Raw genomic sequence first — 18,818 nt, 5'->3', positions numbered from 1 at the left:
CCCGTGTACTTCTGCACAGTAGAACCTGATTTGTCACAGTCACCTCCAAAGAATCTCGACCCTAGACAAGAGAGACCTGGAGGCATACACTAATTGCCCATATCAGGACCCAAAGGTATATTCTGACAGCAGTTTCAGCTAAGACAACTCAAGCATGGCGAAACAACCCAGTAAATACAGAGCTTCTTTTTCAGGTGCGTTTTACAGGAGGGGTTTGCACCCTGAGCCAGCGACAGCTCAGAAAAAGGAACCAAGCACATTCCCTCAGCATCAGCATTCAAGCCTGAAAGGAATATTTCAGCAAGAAAGACTCGGGGAAGGCAAGGGAGACATGAAGATGGCCCCTGGCAGTTAGGGGGACAAAGAAGGCACGCAGCTCAGCAGACGATAGGCCACAATGGCTGCAGGCACCCTCAAACACCTTAGGCAAAAGATTTTGTTGGGTGTGGTAGTCTCGGCACCCTTCTGGTGCTCAGCAGAAACCCACAACCAAGCAGAAAATCATGGTGGGAAATGGCAGGACTAATTTACACTTGAAACCTGCCTGGGCTGCTCATATTAGGAAGGGTTATGCAATTTGTTTTGGTCATGGAATTTTATTACAAAACCAGCAATATGATAATCAATTCATAAAAAAGTTTTCACTGTTTGGTTAAGTAAAAACCGGAACATCACAATATAAACAGCATAAAATTCATCACCACAATACAACACAATAAACCACTATAAAGTGCAAAGTGCTAAAGTGGCACTGTGTTTGATGTTATTAACTGTATACCACAATTAATAAATGTGCAAAAATGAGCACGAAATCTTTTAGATCATATTGTAGCCCTAAATATCCTTCATCAGCCCAACATGTTTTGTTCTTTTCTGGTGAGACGATATCTCTAGAACTTCTTCGTGGGCTAATGCTCCTTCTGAACTCATCAGTACTTAGGGTGAAAAACTGCTCACCTTTGCCTCTATCCGATGGCCGGTCATGGAATGCTATGATGCTGGGAGCCGTACAATCTACAATTTATTTATTACATTTATTAAACGCCAATAGACCCTTGGGTATCACGGCGTAGTTACAGACATATTTGGCATTAATCTTAAGCATATTTACATACATATTTGCAGTTAGTTGCAGAATAAAAACATTACATCATAGATAGTTACTGTACATAGGATGAGACAATACATACATCTAAAAAACAGTACATATATTGCAACAATCAGATTAATTTACAGTGATCAACTCAGGCTGCCAGTAGGTATGTTGCTTTTTGGCCCTAAAGCAACTCGCCAGACCTAAGGTGGCTGATCTCTCCCTTTGCTCAGCAGTTTGAGCGGGTTAACCTTGTTTCCCTATACACAAGAAGGGTTTAATAATTGCCCCTCTGCATTGCCTTTTATAACCTAAATCAGCTTAATTTATTATAATGCTTGACTTGGTGGGCTTTCTCACTTAGCCCTGCTACCCGACTGGCATACTGCGTCTTGCCAATCGCTGTCTGTTTGATTCGTCTTTCATGACTCGTTTGGAGCAATTCGACCAACACTCCCCCTCTGCACTTGGCTTAAACCCACAAGGGGAGTGTAGTTGTAGCACTGATGGTTCCTTAACACGTTCTTAACTTCATGGGCTCTTTATCTATCTGAAGTTAAGAACTCAGGCTCAGTAGGCCTTTGGTTTTGTTTCTGTCCGGATCACGGCTTCTTGGTGACCATGGGGAAGCGCACTTCCAAGTCTAAGCATGTGTAGCCTCGCTCTCCTTCGGCGTCCTCTTCCTCTTCTTCCTGTTCCCCTCCCCCTCCTATGAGGAGGAAGAAGGGGGGAGGTAGGGTACCAGATGACAGGCTCCAATGTATTTTAAAGAAGTCCCTGCAGGAGTAGGGGCTCCAGGCTCATCAAAGAAGGGGGGTGTCCCCTTCCTCTTCCTCCTGCTCAGACGCCTCTTCCTACAGCCTGGGCAATTTCCTGAGGTCGACTGACTTCAAGGGCAAGTACCTGGACAAGGAAGCCACAGAGGATGTTCTTCTTCAGCTGTCCCATTATATGGGGTTTATAGACTCTGAGCCTCTGGCTGAGGGGTTCAGCTCACTCCGCCCCAGTTCAAGCGCACTCTCAAGAAGGGACTCCTGCCTCTCTCTGATGTGAAGCCTGAGATTTTGAGGGAGTAGGTTGATCCAGACAAGTCAGCGGTCCCCAGGTTCCTTGCCAAGCTGTATCGCTTGCAGGGAGAAGAGATGGCCCTGCCGCAGGTGTTTCTGGTAGATGACATCATTACCAGTCTGGTGGGGAGGTTGTGCTTGACCTCTGATGATTCTCTTAGGGACCCCACGGGTCGTAAAGTGGATACCACTTTGAGGAAGGCTTATGGCGGGGCTCATCTGTCCTTACGGTCTGCCACTTACGCCTCTTACACTGCCGAAGCCACCCTAGGGGGTCTGAAGTCTGCCCTGAAGGTGGCCGGGGAGGGCTTGGATCCTGCCCCCCTTCTACAGGCCATCAAGACTCAGGTGGAGATTTTATTGGACTTGGCGTATGATGGTGTGAAGGCGGCCGCTATGTCTATGGGTTCCATCGTGGGGGGTCGTCGGCACATTCTTACCATGAATTGGAAGGCAGACGTCCGGCAGATGTCCACTGCCATGAAGGGCGTATGCTGTTTGGGGATTTGCTGGAAGACAAGGTCCATAAGGTCTTCAAGGCATACAAACATGCTGGCCAGCTACGTAGTAAGTCTGCCCCTACCCGCAGGAGTTCTCTAGGGGTGGCCTTTCACCAGCTGGCTCGGCACCACCTTAGGCGTAGGGCTCGGCCAGTGCCTGACAGAAGTGGCGCTCAGATCCAGTCTCCTCCCCCTCGCCACCAGAAGTCCTGACGCAGGCCTGTGGGGGCTGCCTGACATTCTTTTGGAAGCAATGGTCCCGGCTCTCGGAGGATGCCTGGGTCAATCGTCTGGTGAGGTGGGGGTACAATTTGGGATTGGTCTCCCCCTCGGTTCCATCTAGCCTGGTCCGGACGCCCCTTCCCAGGTGCCCGATCAAGAGGTTGGCCATGCAGCAGGCACTAAGGGAACTTTGCTCCAAGAGGGTCCTTCGGCGAGTGCCTCGATCAGAAAGGGGTCTGGGGTTTTAATCCATTGTCTTCCTGGTGCCCAAACCGTCAGGGTCCTTCCGTCTGATTATAGACCTCAAGGCCTTGAACCAGCACATACTGACTCAGAGGTTCAAGATGGAGTGTCTTCAGCGGGTCATTCGTCTGGTAAAGGACTTGGATTTCCTGGTTTCCCTGGATCTTCAGGACGCCTACCTGCACGTTCCCATTTGGTCTGCAGTGGGCAAGGATAATTTCCAGTTTTCGGTCCTTGCCCTTCAGGGGTCGAGATTATGCGGTGGCGCAACATCTCAGCCGAGTGTTCCACTCGGAGTGGGTGCTGTGGGAGGTGGTCTTTAAGAGGATCTGCAGGGTTCTGGGGACTCCTCGGGTAGATTAATTTGCCTCGCCCCTGTCTGCAAAAGTCCCCCGGTTTTTCTCCAGATTCCTCTCCCCAGGGTTGTGGGGGGGTGGATGCTTTGACCTCCCTGTGGTTGCCGGGGCTCCTGTATGCTTTTCCGCCCCTCCCCCTCACTTAGAAGGTATTGCTGTGCATCTGAGACTCTCAGACGGTGGTGATCTTCGTTGCTCCGCATTGGCCTTGCAGATGCTGGTTTCTCTTTCTCCTGGACTTGGCTGTGTCCCCCCCATGCTGCCTCTCACTGGGAGGGAGTCTGGATCCTATGGTGGGCCCCTTGGGAGTGGAGGGTCCCAAGAACTTGGTCTGGGGGGCTTGGAGACTGAAAGGGCATGCCTAGTTTCTGGGGGGCTCTCTGACAAGGTGGTTTCTCACATTCAGAGGGACATGCGTCCTTCTACCTTAAGGGGGCCTACGAGCAGCACTGGGGGCACTTCATGTCCTGGTGACTGGTTCATGGCAGTACCTCCACTTTGGGTTGGGGGCTCCTGTGATACAGTTTCTTCCGGATGGGTTTAACTTGGGTCTCTCTGTCTCTACCCTGCGGGCTTAGTGGGCTGCGATCCGCTCCTTTGGGGGTCCGGAGATGGGTGGTCACTCTTTGGTGGGGCGACTTCTCCAGAGTTTTCCTCTTTCCCCGCCTGTCTCTGTTTCTGGGTGGCCCTCCTGGGATTTCCCAAAGGTCCTTTGGGCTCTGCTGTCTTCTCCCTTTGAGCCTTTGCTGGAGGTTTCCCTTTGGGTCCTCACATTGAAAGTGGTTTTCCTGGTGGCTATCACTTCGGCACGGTGGTTGGGGGAGCTTGGTGCTCTCTCCTGTGAGGCACCCTACCTGGGGGTTTCCCCTGATGCGTTGTTTAAGTGCCATCCGTCCTTTCTTACTAAGGTGGTTTCTAAGTTTCATGTTGCCCAGGAGATTGTTCTTCCTTCTTTCTTGCCCTCTCCCTCTTTCACGGAGGACGTTTGTTGTGCCGCTGTGGATTTGCAACGGGCGGTTCTGCTCTATTTGGATCGCACTAGGGCTTTTTGTTCCTATCCTAGCCTCTTTGTTACCTTTGGGGGGGCAGTCCCCGGGAGGAAGGCGTCTGTACCCCTTGATCACCCGTTGGCTCTGGGATGCTATCTCTTTGGCTTACTCCTCTGTGGGGTCTCCCCTTCCATCTAGAGTACAGGGCAGGTCCATGCAGGGGATGGCTGCGTCCTAGCCTATCCAGGACATTTGTCGCGCTGCCACCTGTTCTGATCCAAACACTTTAATTAACCACTATCGTTTGAATCTTCACCGCCGGGAGGCGGGAGGCTTTGGGGCTGGTGTTTTGAGTGCAGCGCTCTTGTGAAATACCTTGTTGCTACTGTTTGGATATGTGTCTTTCAATAAATTGCTGTTGGTCGGGTTGCAAATTCCATTTGCCTTCTTATGTTTTTCTTTGCACTTGGCCCATTCTCTCTCTGTAGTTGGCATGCCTCATTGATAAGTGCTGGGAGGAGGAAGAGTGGATTACTCCAAGTCCTTCTCTTCCTCCTCCCAGCACGAGTTTCCTGCCTCACCCTTTTGCGTGCTGAATTGGCCTATTGTGCAGTGTTACAATACTTTTGGGTCTTGGTGAAGGCGGCTGCAATGTCTGGTGATGGGAGGTGGAGGGGGCGGGGCCAGAAGGAATGAGAAGTAGAAAGAGGGTTCCTGTGAAGAGGTGGGATACCTCATTGATAAGTGCTGGGACAAGGAGGTACATAATTTGGTCATCAAATCACAGTTGCAGTTCTAAAGAATAAAAAGTGTTTCTCTTGACTTTTTGGGAGGGATTACAGAATGTTGATGTCACCTGAGTATACCACAGAGCGTACCACTGCAAGCAACCAGGCAGAACTTTCAGAAATGTAACAGATACTGAGACATTTGCATAATTACATCGAATAGGTCTTTGAATTGTACTTCGTTTTCGGAGCAGCGTCGTTTTGTAATAGAAAGCAGGAAAAAACAAATGATGTCATGTTTCTTTATTGCGCTGCCCAGACAGCTTTTTGATATCAATGTTGCATTGCTACAATGAAATGTTAAACAAACCCTTAAATTACATTACTATGTTGACTGCTTTCATAATTCTAGAAAACATATTGAAACATTAGTTTGGGTGGATAAACGGAAAAAAAGTAATTGGTGTGATGCATTCCTAGAGGGAGGGCGTCTTCAGCATTCACATGGCAACACGTGAATGCGTAAATGTGTTGAGTGTACGGTTTGCCCTGGCGACTGCTTACGTCACCAGCAGGGGAATATGCTTGTTTTAATTCCACCGGTTCATTTGACCTCGAGAAGATCACGTCTGAGACAATGTTATCACAACATAGCCTTAGCGATCGCGTGCGGATCGCAGTGATAAGTACTTCGACATTTAATTGATGCTCTGCAAAGAAAGACATTTGAATACCTCTGTATCTGGTGCTGGGCGGGTGCACTGACAGGTGGAGACAAAAACGCAGGGGTTGACCATTCCTTTATATGATGATCATATAGTCGAATGTTTTTAGGAAGTTAGTGTTAGTAATGGCAAGCAATTGTAATTTTCTACAATGTTAAGATTAAGCACAGGATGAAGGGGCGCTGTTGCGCTCGGCGAAGATGGCTGCCTGATTCACTGCTCCGTCCCGTGTGGCACTTTCTATCTGTAAAATCTCCTGTTTGTCCCGACACTGCGTATAGCCGACTCGCGGCGTGGGTTACTGACCGGACTGGGAGTCTACCACGCGAGTTTCGCCCGCTGGGCTGCCCCTGCTGCGGAGTTACAGCCCGCTGTGGGAAGTGCAGAGGCGGACGCCCTCCGGCCTCCGCGCTCGGCTCCAGGAGTTCCCGCCCGAGCTCCGCGGCTTGCGGCCTACTGTGTGGGGGGGGGCGCCCCACTCACCCTGCGCGGCTCGCTCCGGCGTGGGCCGTACTGCACCGCGGCCTCTTCCTCCTCACCACACTGGATTCCAGAGCGACCCGCTCCGCTGCCCCGTACTGGGCGGTGTGCTGACCGAGGCTCGAGTGTGCATAGATCCGAACCCGGATGGTGAGTGGCCCTGGCCGATATCCTTCGCGCCCGCCACAAAACAGCGGACCCTGCCCTCCTCCTCCTTGATTTCGGAAGCTTGCTCCCCCTTCCCTCCTTAAGCCACCTGGCTGTGGCAGTCGGTCTGACTACCTTCGATACTGTCACGGAGACAACCGAAACACCCGGCTGTTGGGCCTAATACTACGATTGTTCCAGGGCCCCGGTCCCCTTCACTTGCTTTCAACGACCTGCACCGAGCGCCACCCGTTTTACGGCCTCCCCTGCACTACTTCAACACCTACAACCCCGGCTTCTTGTACCGCCCCGGCTGTTCATTGCTTCTTGGGTCCGTACCCCCTGCGGAATTTCTTGAAAACTTCCTGGGCCCTCCTTCTGTCAACTTGCTCCTGCCTGGATTGACCGTCCCGGCGGGCCTCCGCCTGAGGCGCCATATTTCTTCCGTCCTGGTGCTCGCCTCTGCTCGGCCTCCGCTCATACGCCGCCTGCTCGATCCTGGTACCTGCCCTGGTGGCCATATCCACTCTCCTGTTGGTCTCCGGGACTTAAGCTTATTCCCCCTTCCGGCAACATGTCGACACAAACCGGCAAGAAGCAATCCTCTATCAATATTTTCACTAAACCCTCGGGGGGGCCCCGGGGCAGAGGCATCTACACAGGACTCTTCCCCCTCACTCGTGCTGGAACCATCCAATTCCCAGAAGATGGAGTTTATCCGTGAGGGGTTCACCACAATTCATAGCAAGCTGGATGACATGAATGGCACTATATCCTCTATTAAAGCGCATATGGAGAGAACTGATGGTCGAGTGGCCGAGATTGAAGAGCGTGTGAGCACCGCCGAAGACGGCCTAGGTTCCCTCCGTGCGGAGGTCTCCACACTATCCACCCGTGTTACCGAGGTGGAAAAGAAGAACGAGGACCTTGAATCTCGCTCGAGGCGCAACAACCTTCACATTGTCGGGGTGCCGGAGGACGGTATACAAGAACCCATGGAGGACCATGTGGAGGGTATGTTACTCCAGCTCCTTGACTCCCCAAAACTCTCCCCGCAGTTTGCGATCGAGAGGGCCCATCGTTCACTCACGGCGAAACCCAAACCTGGTGCACCTCCACGCCAGATCATAGCCAGGGTTTTAAATTTTCGTGACCGTGATGCCCTCCTCAGGGCGGCGAGGGCTAAGGGAGACCTTCTCTTAGGCGCAGCCAGGATCCACCTATATCCGGACTTTTCGGTGGCTGTTCAGCGGGAACGCAAGACCTTTCTGTCAGTAAAGAAGAGACTACGCGACCTCCAGGTTAAATATGCCATGTTATACCCCGCCAAACTGCGTATCGAACATGCAAACCGCGTTTACTTCTTCACGCTGCCTGAGGAGGCCTCCAGGTTCATAGATGAACTCTTTCCCGGCTGAAATGTTCTCGTAACAGGCGCCACTACTGGCTCGCCACATCTTAAGATATTTGTTGAACGAATGCCGTTATATCCTGCCTCAGAACTCATCCGGTCTTCTGGCATTCTGTCATTACCTAATGTGGTTCCCATGAGACCACCTGGTCGCACCTGTAACAAATAATGTTGTTATCTTTGCTGTTTTTTTCACTACTGTTATTGCTCCCTGACTCATTGTCCTAACGCAATGCGACCGGGCTAACCCCGTTAAATTGGTTCATTATATGTTTACCATGCCTGCCCATCCCCCACGAGACCTCGCCTGGATGGGAATTGATATTAGTGTCAGGCATTATGTTTATCCTAATATTGCCTCATGGTTCGGAGCATCGCCGCCAGGCCACCTCACAGGCCCCCCAAGCGTCGATGCCATTGTGTTGGTTTTGGTTGTTGGGCTATAGGGTGATCATCCCTCTGTTTGGGGGAGGGATGTGGGAGAGGGAGGAGGGAATGGGGTTATTTGTTAAAAAAAGCTTGGTATTCGCAGAGAAGGTTGAGTCCGAAGCACCACGGTCCCGTCGGCGATACAGATCTGTCCGCACTGGGCGCCGTCCATGTGGGGCACATTTCCATCCACCCGTATTCCTCTATGGCTACCCTTGGAGGGTTGAGTGAAGAAACCATGACATTTATGAGCTGGAACGTACGGGGGCTGGGTAATTACAAGAAAATGAGGCTATTACAACTTCAGGCCAAGCGTCACGGGGCTAAAATCCTGTTCCTTCAGGAGACGCATGCATGCACAGAGTATTGTGAAAAATTTGCTAAAACATGGGGTCCACAAAGGTACTTCACCACCTACTCTACCCAGAGCCGCGGGGTTATGACCCTTATTCACAGGAGCCTTAGATTTATCCCCGCTGCTACGATAATTGATCCCCTGGGCAGATACGTGCTACTCCATGGTACCCTACAGAATAGGGAAGTTGTCCTGCTAAATATATATGGTCCCAATATTGACGATCCCGACTTTTACACACACCTTGTTACTCTCTTGGATGGCTTCCCTCTGATACCGATTCTCTGGGGAGGCGATTTCAACACGATATTCGACGTGGATCTTGATAGATCTGGCTCCAGACCCCGTCAACTCTCCAGAGCTGCATATACCACACTTTCCTCCCTTCCCCGCTTAGCCCTGTTTGACGCTTGGAGGTTCCTCTATCCCAACTCCCGCTCTTATTCCTTCTACTCCTCGGTTTACAATTCCTTTTCCCGGATTGATAGATGGTTGCTATCCGACGGTCTGATGAAGACCGTGTCTGGTATGGCAATCCTCCCCAGGACCCTATCTGATCACTCCCCAGTGACTGTCACCCTATGTTGGGGTCTAGACCGGGATCAAACCACACACTGGAGAATGAAACCACTTTCCGTCCTCGATCCGGTCTTTAGCTCAGAGATGGAGTCGGCGATCGAGGAGTTCTTCGAGATCAACACCAACTCTGTGTCTTCACAGGCCACTCTATGGGAGTCCTTTAAGGTCTATATCAGAGGCATTGCCCTTTCCAAGGAAAATGGTATCCTCAGAACTATTCGTAGGGAAATCGCCGAAAGCGAGGCCACATTATCTGCGCTGGAGTCCCAGTACACTCTAGACCCAACCCCCGAAATCCTTGCGTTAATTGGCACGGAATTGGACACCTTTCGCTCGCTTGCAGACCGCGAGCTGAGGTTTTTTGATAATCCCGGTCGGGCAAGAAGATATGGTGAGGGGGAACGTCCTAGCCGTCTCCTAGCTAGACTTCTCCGTCGCGAGTTCGGTGCCCCGCCCATTCCCGGAATTGAGAGACCTGACGGATCCCTGGCCACCTCCCCCGGAGATGTCAATATCGAATTCCTTTCCTTCTATCAATCCCTATATGCACACTCGGACAACGCCACTACGGCAGAAATTGATGCTTACCTTGATAAACTTCCCCTCTCGGTCCTTTCTCCCGATACCATCGGTCCCCTTGAGAATCCATTCACCCCTGAGGAGTTCTCGAGGCCATAGACTCCCTGTCTTCAGGCAAATCCCCAGGATCGGATGGTATACCTGTTGGGTTTTATAAGCACTTCAAATCACTCCTACTCCCTCGTCTGGCTGCACTCTGGGAGGAGTCGGTGGAGGTAGGTCAGTTCCCCCCCACACTCCGCGAAGCCACCATAACAGTCCTACTAAAACCCAATAAATCCTCCACTCAATGCGGCTCTTACCGTCCGCTTTCATTGATCAATTGTGATGTCAAGATTTATGCAAAATTACTCGCTCTACGTCTTATCCCCTTCATGCCACATATCATTCACCCTGACCAGGCGGGATTCATCCCGGGCCGCTCCACCTCCTTGAATTTGAGACGTCTTTTCAACATTATAAGTAGAGTAAGCCCGGGTGTACACGCGGTGGCCGCGACTCTTGATATGCAAAAGGCTTTTGATTCGGTCTCGTGGAGCTATCTATGGCGGGTACTTGACAAATGCAAATTTGGCCCCACTTTTGTCTCCTGGGTCAGGCTACTGTACTCCAACCCCGTGGCCAGAGTCCGTACCGAGGGCCGTTGTTCCCCCCCTTTTCCACATAGCTATGGGCACTAGCCAGGGTTGCCCCGTCTCACCCTTAATCTTCGCTGTGGCAATGGAGCCGTTTGCTGACATGCTTCGCCAAAACCATGCGCATAGGGGTCTACGTACAGCTGGTTCCTCAGATATAGTCTCTTTATATGCTGACGATGCTCTCCTCTATATTCGTTCCTCCGAAATTAATTTGGCCCCAATACTGGAAGATATTGCTCTATTTGGACGTATCTCTGGTCTCACGGTGAACTGTTCTAAATCAACCCTCTTCCCGCTCACTCCCAGCACACTCCCACCTCCCGATACCATGGGATTCGCATGGGCCCAATCTAAATTTACTTACTTGGGCGTAGTGGTGTCCCGTCACACCGAACGGGTCCTGGAGGAAAATTATCAGGCATACCTTGCAAACCTTATAATAAAAATACAGGGCTGGAACAAACTTCCGATCTCACTGGCGGGTAGGATAGGGGTACTGAAGATGGTTGTACTTCCCCAGCTCCTGTATAGATTTGCTAATATTCCGCAATGGCCGGGAGCTGACTTTTTTCGGGCATTGACACGCACCCTAAACACCTTCCTCTGGCACTCTGGCGCAGTCCGCCTTAAATTCAAGGCCCTTTCCGCCCCATGGAAGCAGGTGGCTTTGGGGCACCAGACTTCCTTAAGTACTGGCTGGCGGCACAACTCCAACATACTGCACACTGGTTCAATACATCGGACCCCCCTCCCCATGTCAGACTAGAAAGGCTATCAGTCAGTGACCGTGACATTCGATCTCTCGTGATCACACCTATGCCAGTGGTATCGGACTCACTGGATCCAGCGACATGCACATCCTCAGCCTTATCCAAATCTTGGCAAATACTGGGCACTGCCCATCCCTTCCACGGTAACCTCCCAATTTGGAATTTCCTTCCGGAGGTCCCAAGAGTCCCACCCTCTGTGGTTCGTACTTGGGCCGAGGCGGGCTATGAATTGCTGCGTGACATATTTGAGCAGGGCAATTTCATAGAATGGCCTGACCTCCCGGCCCCCCTCAGACGGAGACCCTCTGTTTGGCTCCAATATTGATCCCTCCGTAGAGTACTCTGCTTCAAACCAGATCGCCCCCTACATTCCCCAAACTATGGCGCTCCTGGGAGACAGATCTCGGCCTCGAGGTGTCCGATGAGCGTTGGACCCATATGTGTTCACGTATCCAGGGTGTCTCCTTCAACTCCCGATTCAAATTAATTCAATTTAAGGTGCTCCACAGGTATCACTACACCCCGACCAGGCTACATCACATCTCGGGCGACTCCTCCTGTGGCTATGATGATGCTGATTATATCCACATGATCTGGTCTTGTCCCCGACTCGCTCAATTCTGGACCTCAGTGTGTTCTACTATGTCGTCTATCCTTGAATCCCCCATCTCCCCATCCCCAATGAGATGCCAGTTTCATGATTTCCCCGAGCTCCACCGTGACTTCAGAAAACTTGCTGGCCTCTGTATGTTACTAGCTGTGTGCACAATTCTACTTCGCTGGCTTCGGCCTACCACCCCTACTCATGCACAGTGGCTCAGGGCAGTTACGTGGGCCTCCGACACAGAAGAGTCCTGGGCTATACAACAGCCCGCCCATTCCAGACCTAGAGATATCTGGCTGAAGTTCCGCTCATTTATGTCTTCCACTGACTCCGACTCAGATCCTGTATCCCCAACCCCTAGCCTAGTTCATCCCTAGGTGGTCCTTGAATTATTTTCCATCTGCCTATGTTCCGACCTCCCATGTGTCCCCCCATGTGCATATGTTGATTCTTTTTCCTTTATGTGCTTCGTTTATACGAACTATATGTAATTGTGCCGATTGCACTGTTTTGTTTCCATATGCCTTATTGCTACTCACCTGTATCTGTGTTGCCGAGCTGAATAAATAAAAGTTTTTTAAAAAAAGATTAGGCACAGGATTTTGATAATCAAACCATAGTGTGCCATGACATCTGAGGTCTGCTAATTTGGGTGAAATGAATCACAAGAGGTGGGGATGGGTATACATTTAAAAGGGAATGGCAAGGGTGTGCAATCGTTATTAACTAGAGTCAGCCATAAGACCCCCTCAGAGCAAAGTTGAGCTACAGGAGGGGACATGAACATGATACAATTATGCCAATCCACTGCAAATAAGAGCCACATATGCCTGGAATTTAGTTTACTCAACTGTACAGGGAATTTCATGCAATACTATGGATAAAGTCACCTGGTATCTTCACTGAGTCACAGCTGAGGTAGCAGGACAGTTAAACCACACACTGCAGGTATGGTCGAGTTTCTGAAAAGGGACAATTGCTGATAATTTAAAAAACGCGTACAACAAATGCACCTACCTTTTGGACAGTATTTTAACTGCCAAGAATACAATCACTGCCTCAACGCCCATAGCAGCAAGAATAATTCCATTGTAAAACACAGCTTGGGTCCTCGTCCAGGCATACATGTCCATTGTTAACGGTGTGGCTATGCTAAGAAGAAAAAGAAACACAAGTGGACAAGAAATGATTGCCATGATCTGAACATGGAAAAGGCTACCTACTCAGATTGTACAGAATACTTGGGATGAGCCGCTAGCACTTTTCCACAATGGTAGAAGGTCTATGGCAAGAAAAATTATTAGACATTTCATGCCCATTCTAACAAGTGCATTGGAACTATACATTCAGTCCATGCAATGTTGTTTATTGTTAATGCATAAGAAAACTCATAATTTGAGAAGACATTTAAAATCAACAACAAATAAATTAATTCAATGCATCGCTAGCTTCAATCAATATCAGATAACTGCATAGGGGCAGAGTTGGGCAGGCAGCGTGTCAAGCAATGGGTTATGACTCCACGTCTGGGGCCTTACAGGTGGTGCTGGGAAATATGATCACCAAGTCTGGACTGTCCTAAGGTAAATAGAGTAAGGCCCAGAGGACCTGAGCAACTGTTCTGGTCCAAAATGTGGCAGTTTGATAAGTTGTTGCACGGTGCATCTGGCGGGTTTGATCAACATTATTGACTCAATACCACACATTTTACCAATAACGTGCTGCAAGGTACTACTCAAATGGGTTGTGTTGCACAGCAATAAATAGTGATTCACAATTGTGGCCCACTTCTTTTACATTGAAGCCTGGACCTATTACCTGTCCCAGTCTGATTCTGATGATCGCCCCATTTCTGCTGAACTGAGACACAGGCTTGAGTGTCCTGGGTAACTTCTTATAGGGGTGGATAACATCATCCAGCTCATTACTCAGTTATTACCAACCGAGAGAAGGCAACATTTGGCGGTGTACTTGCTTGTGGAGTGGACAAGCGTCCCTGCAGTAGAAAGATGGGGGAACCTATCTGGACAGGCATGAGGGGCACCTTAAACGAGGATCGCTATTCCCCAGTGGCAGAGAGCGGCTGTGGAAAGGAAGGAGTGAGATAAGTGAGGCACATCAGCATGCCCAGCAGGACACTCTCACCTCCTCACTCGGGCAGAGTGATGGTCAGTGGGCAACTGGAAGCTAATGTGAACCTTGGGACATAGTGAGTTCTAAAGACAATTCTCAGTCAAAGATAATGACAGACCATGCCATCTTAGGGATGGAATAAACAGACAACATCTGAAGCAGTCAAATGTGTCCTCTGTGGGTTATAGGCAAAGGTGCTGCAATCCCAAACAAGATGGCAGCCTCTAAGAGCCACAAAAGTAGTATTGGGAGAGAAACCTGATGGAATCCTGGCATACAATGAAAACCAGGGACCATTTTGCAATTGAGGAAATCTGGGAAAGTGATCCGCGCTTGAGCCCCAGAAAAGCAAACAGTTTCTATCACAGACGAAAAAGGGATGTTATGGTGCCCCCAGGTGATGCCCACAGCACCAGCCATCAGGAAAATGCTGGTATGGAAAATACAGTGCTGTAATGTAGAAAGAAGATCTTTTCTCGGTGGTAGGAGCACACTGAATATAAAATGTTAACCAGAAAGGCAGGCGTGACACAGACAGCTCAGAGGGAAGCTTTACAGGCAGCAGTGAAGCTACAGGGTGGGCAAATGGTGTATCCAAATTGCATTGGTTAATGCAGACGTAGCAAACTCGAGGGCACCCCGATTTGTGACTGATGGGAGGAAGGATTATTGTATTATTGAGCCAAATTACATTGAGCTGGTGTGACTGGATGTTTGGTGGGTGTTTACTTGGTTTACTTCACTCCTAGCATATCCCCCTTTTGATATGATAGTGATCAAGAAAGATATGGTCACAGAGATACATGAAGAAAAGTGGAGAAATACTAGTTTTCTTAATATGTAGCATTTATGACCTCATTGCAACTTCGGATATATTCCTAGCAAAAAATCCTTGGGAGGAAAATGGCACAATCAACTGCGATAATCTGAGTAGTCAGCCCAAATAACAGTCTTGCCATGGGTGTGGTGGTAGTGGTTTTCCTCTAATACCAACATCGTATTCCATAAAATCCAATGAAGATTTTCCTTAAATGATGTCCATTTCCACCCATATGTTAAGGGTTGGAAGGCGAGTGCACAGTAGTGGTTCATACCACTATTGTAATTTTTAGTTTTGACCTAGGTGGTGCTTGAGTGCCGCTCATAAACCAAAACTATTGAATTGGAGTAAAGATAGGAGCAGATGACGTGTGAGGAGGGAAACAGCTTGAGGAGGTTTGGTTATTTATCACTTTTCTACATATAATATGAACTGACACTGACATGATTCCGATAATCTATAGTAGTGTTTACTACCACCACTGGCGTCAACAGGTCTGGTGATATTTTTACCAGACACTTTTTTTACTTTAGGTTTTATTCATCGATGATGTGCACATCGAGATTCCGATTGACGCCTTTTCATTATAAATATTTTAACAAGTCAATTTATTTACAGGTGGTGCCCACCCTTCAGAACTCTTCCTAACCGAATTACTTTGTACACTACATTGGGGTGGAGGCACACATACTGCAATGTCTTATGAAGATATTTCAAACATTACCAACAAACACGCACACACACTCTGGTTTTATCCTGATGAGGCAGAGGCCATTCTTAATTTAATCAAAGATACAGGAACAATTAGAGTATTTTATTTTAAAAGAATTCAACAGAAAATTACATGCAACAACATTAACGAAGTACTACCGTGCACAGAGGATTCCAAGAGGTCTCTGTATGCCCCTACGCCTTACTTTATGTAAAGAGTATACAGATTTTGTAAGAAAATGGGAAAGTATTTTGAATAAATGTTCCTTGGATTTAATTTTATTAACTATCCAGGAGTTATGCAATGAATTAAACTTGATCACCAAAGAAATAGATGAGATCACAACTGTATTATCATCATCCTTAGGTGCTGATGAAATAACTAAGACCTTAGAAGATATCAATACTAAATTGGAAACATACAAATCGGAAATGAGAAAACAAGAAGATATGGAAATTCAAACAGCACATGTATGATTATCTCAATGACCAGGTATTTTCCTGGATGGATAAATATAGAAACGGAGTGCATCGTAGTGTTGACAGTGTTACTCTGGCTGATCACGCTGTGCTGCCTCTTGCTGCTGAGTCCCTCTTCCACCTCCATTCCCTGCTGGTGCGCGACTGAGGTGACTCTTCAAAAACTCCAATCACTGGCGGAGCAATGCAGAGTGCATTGGAGTGTTGACAGTGTTGCCAGTGTGGTCGTGTTGAGTGGGGACGTTCCACAGAGCACCTTCTTTTCTTTTGTCACCATTCATGGAACCAGCGAAGAGTTCGCTTTGCATCTGCCCGATGCCGAAGACTCGCCAACAATTGAAATCTCAGGTGAGCATGCATCCATCTAAACCCATTACTCTTCTCACCTCCCCTGCCTTAAACCCTAATGACACTTCCGAGCATGGCATAGTCCCTGCAATCAGTTCACCTACACCTTGGCTGCATGACTCTAACCGAGGGGTTGAATGCATGGGCTTGACAGTCGCTATGAAAAGGAAAAAAATGCCCAAGGATTCGTTGTCTTTTGAGTTCCCCTCCCTTGACCCGACCTCTAATATCTTGCGGTAAGACACTTAGCCATTGCCCGCATCCTTTGGATAGCCCTGCCCGCTCGATTTGACTGATGCTGAGATTTTACAAACTGAAACAGTGTTGGCAGCTCTTGAATTGGACGTCTCCTCACTGCACGAGCCGGCGCCTCAATTCCATCTCTGCGGGATGTTGTAACGTGCCTTCTGAAAAGCCTGCTGTTATGGAGAATTCTCATCTATGGCTAATTTCCCTCACCTAGTGAGTCCCCCAGCAGCTTTGCTGGACTTCTGGAGTTTATTTATTTCCACTTGGTAAGAGTGAGAGCTTTTCCCCCACTCTTACCTGTGTTTTGCTATGTGTTTCTACTTGTTTTTGTGATTATGGACTCTGAAGTACACCACTTCAGTAGCCCTCTTCTTTTTGTGTGTCACACAGCACCTTCAGTGCTGTGGCACATGGTTGTCTTTGAGACTTCCCTCAACTCCATTTCTGAGGCAACTACCGTCCCCCAGAAAAGGGTAAAGTTACCATCAACTTTACTTAGTCAATCTACCACAGATCCAGTACACCCCATCTTCCATGGAGTACTGGCAAGGGTTAACTCGTATCCATTTTTATCTGTACCTCCTAGAACATTGTTTCGCTCTTTTAACATTTAGACTTGGCTGGTGGCAGTGGTATCTACCCTAATTTTTCTACCGTGATTATATTAGATAAACGTGATACTGATCTTGGCTATTTTATTAGCCTCGAACATAAACCCGCTTGACCAAATCGCCTTTCTTTTGGCTCCGGTTGGGTTTATTCGCCATTTCTTTTTGTTAAAGTCCTTCTTGTGTTTTACTTTGCGCAGCAAACTAGGTTCGCCTTCTTTGTTCACTGTCTTTTGGCGGGCTTCTGCTCAGAAGCCCTTCTCAAGGCGCCTGGGTGTCTAGGTGGGCTCAATGTGAGGGAAGGGTGTAGTCACCCCCTGCACAGGGTATCCTAGGAAACCCAAGTTGCACTTTGACATGATTGGGAAAGGTGGTTATCCGGCTGGACAACCCCCCTGCTGGGAGATTGACAGCCAGGGTGTGTGAATGGGGGTTTTTCGCATTAAAGGCAGGTCTGTTGGGCTAGAAGTCAGAGAGTCGCCACTGGAACTACAAGGAACCGAAGAGAACGACGGCTGCTGCAACTACCCCGTCCCTGATGCAGTCCTGAGCTATCTTCCCTTCAACGACTTAGAGAAGATCCAGTCCGGAGTCTTCTTCCCTTGAGCTTGGTGGGGATAACCAGCTCATCTTCTGTTAGGGAGAATTTTCTGTTTAGGCTGAATTTCCTAACCTAGTGAGTCCCCCAGCAGCTTTGCTGGATTTTTGGGGTTTATTTTTTTTCTCCTGCCAAGAGTGAGACTCTTTTACCCTCACTCTTGGGAATGATCTAAGTGTTTCTTTGAATCTAGATGTGTTTAATGGGCTATGGGGTCTTTTACTCCATAGGGCTTCATGTGTTTTTGTGATGTGTGTTACACAGCACCCTCTGTGCAGTAACACAGGGGTGTCATAGTGACCCCCCAGTATAGACTCCATACCCTGGGACTGACTACTGTCTCCCAGGGCATGTAAAGTCACCATTGACTTTACTAGTCTTAAATTCTGAACAGAACCAGTACAAACCATCATATTGTGGACGTACTGGCTCGGGCAATTCAATTGCCCCGGGGTCTGTTAGTCGAGGGGGCACGTCTCCGTCCCCCCTGATCGAGTTTTGGCTGGTGGCAGTGGATACTACTTTTTATATTCAACCGCAAATATTTTCCTATGGGATTTCCCATTGTTTTAGGCTACTATCTTTATTTAATTATTTACGGTAGCCTCGAACATACCGCCGGTTTATTTAATTAATATTAATTCTCCGGGTGGTATTTTTTGCCAAAACTTGATTCTAAAATGGCGTTTGTGTTCTCTTCTGTGACTCCAACCCAAGTCGAGCCCTTTGTTCCACTTTTTGGCGGGCTTCTCCACAGAAGCCGTCCAAAGTGGTGCCACATAAGTACATTTATTTTTAAACCATTCGTTACCAACACAACACTTCTATTAAACTCAAATAAAAACCACACGTTAAATATACCACAACTATCCAATTCACTTTGTACAGTAAGTCTCAAGGTAAGTACCCTGTGTTTGAATGAACCAGTGTTACGAACAAAACACGTTACTGGGAAT

At 48.6% G+C, this 18,818-nt stretch overlaps 1 protein-coding gene across 1 annotated transcript in view; it reads right to left on the bottom strand.

Annotated features, from left to right (window-relative positions):
- Positions 1-18,818, bottom strand: part of MFSD8 (major facilitator superfamily domain containing 8) — a 1,042,879-nt gene that overhangs the window by 131,513 nt on the left and 892,548 nt on the right. The window contains exon 9 of the mRNA XM_069631102.1: positions 12,933-13,067. Within this exon, the coding sequence (XP_069487203.1) occupies positions 12,933-13,067 (135 nt within the window). The remainder of the gene's footprint in view (positions 1-12,932; positions 13,068-18,818) is intronic.

The sequence above is a fragment of the Ambystoma mexicanum genome, chromosome 6q (genome assembly GCF_040938575.1).
Source record: "Ambystoma mexicanum isolate Mex_15411 chromosome 6q, UKY_AmexF1_1, whole genome shotgun sequence".
Lineage (NCBI taxonomy): Eukaryota > Metazoa > Chordata > Amphibia > Caudata > Ambystomatidae > Ambystoma > Ambystoma mexicanum.
This window is presented reverse-complemented; position numbering and strand designations above follow the sequence as displayed.